At 52.1% G+C, this 4,675-nt stretch overlaps 1 protein-coding gene across 2 annotated transcripts in view; it reads right to left on the minus strand.

Moving 5' to 3' along the window:
• LDLRAP1 (low density lipoprotein receptor adaptor protein 1) overlaps window positions 1-3,267 on the minus strand; it is a 42,981-nt gene extending 39,714 nt beyond the window's left edge. The window contains exon 1 of one of the 2 annotated variants that reach the window (XM_074305796.1): window positions 3,245-3,267. Coding sequence is in view for 1 of the 2 variants with exons in the window: in XM_074305794.1 (XP_074161895.1) it covers window positions 477-564 (88 nt within the window). In the remaining variant the exon portion in view is untranslated. Of the gene's footprint in view, window positions 1-476; window positions 627-3,244 lie in introns of those variants that run through there. The other variant, XM_074305794.1, reaches the window with a different exon arrangement.
• Window positions 3,268-4,675: the final 1,408 nt, after the last annotated feature.

A 4,675-nucleotide genomic window follows, 5' to 3' on the forward strand; every position in this document is an offset into this window, starting at 1 on the left:
GCCGCCCCCTTTATAGTTAGAGAAACAGGTCCAGGGGGCGCACAGCTTCGCAGCGGAGTGTTCCAGCACAATTCGGCGGCTCCAGTGCGCGCTCCGGGGCTGAGCCTCTCCCTCCCGGGACCCCCGGGTCTGGGTCAGCCGAGGGTGAAAAGGGGTCCTCCGGCCCCCCAAGAAACAGGACCAGACGAAGAAAGGGGGAATTAAGCGCTCTCATAAAAGTTGTGCTTCACGCACGCGTGCACTCACACGCACGAGCATACTCGCACGCGCACACACGTGCACACGCATGCACTCACCCAGACGCACCCCTGCGCAGGTGCTGCACCCCCGCCCCCGCCGCCCCCGCCCTCCTGGGGCCGAGACTAAACTTTGTCAAACTCCCGGCCCGAGGCCTCCCGGCGGGGGTGGGGTGGGGGGTGGAGCGGGGTGGAATGGGGGAGGGGAGGAAAAGGGCTCCGAGGGGCGCGCACACTCACTCCGGTGCCGCCCGCCGCCTCCCCACGTCTGTTTGGCAATGCTAGGGCTGCGGATGAGCGCCCGGCCCGCCGACTTGAGCGCGTCCATGGCCCGGCTCCGACCGCCCTGCCGCCGCCGCCGCCGCCGCCGCCGCCAAAACTCTGCCTGGAAAAACTTTTCCGCTGGGGCCCGCGACGCGCACCGCCCCATCCCGGCTCCGCCCCGCCCCGCCTCGCAGAGCCCCGCCCCCCACTCCCCTCCGGCTCCCCCCACACGCTTCCAGAGAGGGGCGGAAGGATGCAAATGAAGCCCCGCCCATTCCCCAGACCCTAGGGCACTCCGGAGGAAAGGCGGGGCTGATGCAAATAACCTAACGTCACCGACCCGCCCCCTCTCGGCCCCCAGCAGAGACAAAGCGTGTTTAAACTAAGCTGGGAAAAAGGTTGCCTGGGTTGTGGGAGGCCCGGAGACGCTGCCTGAGACGGTCCGGGTTCCCGTTCCTTTCCAGAAGAGAACGCCACCCACTCCCAGCCCCCTTTATAGTGCCTCGAGGTTCCGGCCCGCCCAGCCGCGGTCGGAGCTTCGGCCACGTGGGAGCTGAGTCTCTGGAGTGGGGGTCGGGCGGCCCATCCCCCAGATCCACCTGCCTCCCTCCGCTGTGAGGAGGCCTGTGCCCGCCGGAGCCTGGAACCAGGGCCCGGCTGATAGAGCGGGAAGGCCTGAGCCATCATCTAACGTCGGGCGCTCTAGACCCGGAGTCCTGCTCTGCGGGTCCCTTTCCGGGAGTCCCTGAACTTGTGCGCGCGCGCGAACGCAGCCTTATTTTTGCTAACCTCTAATTGTGAAAACATTCTGAAGTGTCCTGCATCCAATCCAGTCCCCCTCACTCTTATCCAGGTTTTCCCTCTTTGGAGGAGCTCGGTCTGGGGCCGGGGCAGAACCGAACACTAGGACCCACGCGCGGGGGGGGGGGGGGGGGGGGGGAAGAAGATGTCGGGCCTGGTCTGGTCCGGGCCGCAGGCTCGGAGGACTTCCCGGAGGAGGCCTCCCCTAGAGCGCAGATAATGCAGGCAGCTCCCACGGGGCCCACCCCGCCCCAACAATAAACAGTTTTCTCCCTGGTCCTTTTCTCGGTGCCCAGCCCGGCCTCTCCCTAAAGATAAGGGACGACTTTCCAGGCTTCTCCCCTAGGAAGTCAGCTGGTGGCAGGGCTTCCGGTGACTCAGGGGAATGGCTCCCGGGGTGTTAACCTTTCACCTCACGCCCTGCGCCGGGGCCTCCCGGAGTGCCGTCACCTCACTTTCTCCGGCTCCTGTCTCACTCCGCCAGAACCGGTATGACACCTTCCAGGCCCGGGCCCCAGCTGACCCCTGCTCTAACCCAGGCCCCGCTCGCTCTCCTCAGCCTCCCGGTTCTGTGGGCCTCCCGGTCTGGGGAGTCGGGCTCGCTACTCCGGGAGGCCTTTTATCGGAGCCCTCACGTACACTTCGTAGCCAGAGGAGGTTAGGACAGAGCTGGGAGGGGCCTTAAGTATATTTACATCTAGTCGGCGGGTCATTTTATAGTAGGAAAACTAAGGCCCATTTGCTGAGGTCTCCCACAGCCAGAGCCATAGCTGGTTCTAGAACCCTTATGTAATGTAGTCTTAAAAAAAAAGTATTCTGGTTACGAGCCATTCCAATTGATAAATGGTCAAAGGATATGAACAATTTAATTTAAAAAATTAAAACCATTTCTAAGCATATAAAAACCAAATCGCTTATTGATTAGAGAAATGCACATTATCCCTGAGACTGGCTAAGATGACAGGAAAAGATCGCGATACAAGTTGGAGAGGATGCGGGAAAACTGGGACACTGATGCATTGTTGGTGGAGTTGTTGGAACTGATCCAATCATTCTAGAGAACAATCTGGAACTGCCCCCCAAGGACTGTCCAACTGGGCATAGCTTTTGGGCCAGCAGTCTCTCTACCGGGTCTGTATCCCAGAGAGGCAGCGACAACCAGGGGTAATAAGAAAGTTTAAAAAAAAAGTGTGCTTCACCTTGGAAACCAAGATTTTGCAAGGTGGGTGTTTAAAACTATCTTTGGAAATGTGTCTAACACGATTGTTCATGTGTCATCTGAAGTAAAGTGTTTACCTCCTCAAGGAGGGAGAGGAGAGGGAGGAAGAGAATCTTTACGTGAAGAAAAAATTCTTTAAAAAAGAAAAAGTTATTCTTAGGAGTCTTCAAGCTAAATTGGCTTTTATGAATGAGTTTAGGCTGTTCAGTGTTCCAAAGGACACTGTTTGGTAAATTCGTCTTGATGAATTCATAGAATCCAACAATATTAGGATTTCTGTATTGCTCTGGTGGAGAGAATGTGGTCCAAGGGCTAGAGAAACATACTGAGAGGCAGGAGAGAGGTATTCTAACGCCACCGCTCTATTCCTCTCAACACTCATCTATAAAGTGAAGCATTTGGATTAGACAATCCCTAAAGTCCTTCCAGACAGTCTCTGTTCTAAGGTCCCTGATAGCTCTAGTTTTTTTTTTTTTTTTTGGTTTTTTTTTTTTTTTTTTTCTTATGTTATTAGGATTCCTTTCAACTACTAATTGTAAGAATTTGGGAAATCTATTTATTTGCTCAAGCCTCAGTTTTCCCCATCTGTACAATGGGAATCATAACAGCAAAACAGTTTTCAAGAGAATCACAGCACTTTTCCGACCTGAAAGCCCCAGCTGAATGAGTAATTATTACATTTCTGCGTTCTTTCCTTCCCACTCGGATTCACTGGTGACCATACCTGCTTAGGCCCATTCCAGCTCTGGAAGCTAACGCCCACAGCTGGGCCGGGTGGAGGCCGGCTCTAGGATTCCGAAGGGGCAGTTCCGTGGGGGGCACTGATTCCCCGTTGCTTCCCGCCCCTCTGCACGGGCGTCTCCTAGCCCAGGAGCCTCCCAGCAGCCAGGCCACAGAAGGAAGGGCTCTCTTGATTCAACATGCTGAGTCAGCGGGAGGAGGGTTGGCCGGCACCCAAAGAATTTTTCATTGACTCTCCTTTGCAGCCTCCTCCCTGGAATTTCTACACACAAAACCGCCTTCCACAGTTCCCCCTAACTTCCTGTTTCAAGTGGCTTAGAATGTGGCTTCCCACCCCCCACCCCACCCCGCTGGAGCCTCTCAAGACCCCAAGTGGGAGAACTGGGTTCTGAGTCAGAAAACCATGAGTTGGCTCCTCAGACACTCATTAGTTGCATAATTCTGGGCATATCACACACAAACTACCAAACTCACCAAAAACTCGTCTGTAAAGAAAAGGGATTTGACTCCCAGGTAGTACAAGGGATCGTGTTGGGCCTGAGTTCAAATGTGACCTCAGATAACTACTAGTGTGTGACCCTGGGCAAGTCACATAATCTCTGCCTTAGTTTCTTCAACTGTAAAATGGGGATCCATGATAAGCGCCACCTCCCAGGATTGTTGGGAGAACCAAATAAGATTTATAAAGCACATAGTATAGTGCTGCTACCTGTAATAAGTGCTATGTAAATGCTTTTTCCCCTCCCTAAGTCTCTAGTAAGACCACACTCTGCAAAACAATGGTGACAAACATTTTTACTTAGAAAACGATATATTAACATTATCTATGTTCTATTGAACTTTTACTTGTTTTATTACATACGGTCAGGTTATAGTTTAATTTGCCTTGGACTGCACTCAGGAGTGTGGGGCCACGTGTTTCACACCTCCACCAGACAGGACATATATCACATGTCTGATGTTCTGTCTGATATATCACATGTCTGATAGGATATATCCTGTGGGGAATAATTCTGATAACCGCTTTAAAGAGTATTTAAGATTTGTCAAGCACTTGAACCTACTATGTGCTGGTTTCTAGGGACACAACAAAAAGAAGCCGTTTCTGCCCTCAAAGAACTGATATTGTCTTGGAGAAAACTATGTACACAAATAAGACCATTCAAAAGACAGACAAGATAATTTTGTTGTACGGTTATTGTCATTCTCTTGGATGAAATTATTGATTGTTTCTATGGTTTGTTGTTTCACCCACTCATTCTTTAGGGTTAGATTATTTAGTTTCTTTCCAATTAATTTTTGGTGTATTTTCCCCCAGTCCTTTATTACATGTAATTTTTATTGCATCATGTCTGAAAAGGATGCATTTGTTCTTTCTGCATTTGATTTTGAGATTTTTATGACCTAATACAGG

Source organism: Sminthopsis crassicaudata, chromosome 3 (assembly GCF_048593235.1).
Source record: "Sminthopsis crassicaudata isolate SCR6 chromosome 3, ASM4859323v1, whole genome shotgun sequence".
In the NCBI taxonomy this organism is placed as follows: Eukaryota; Metazoa; Chordata; class Mammalia; order Dasyuromorphia; family Dasyuridae; genus Sminthopsis; species Sminthopsis crassicaudata.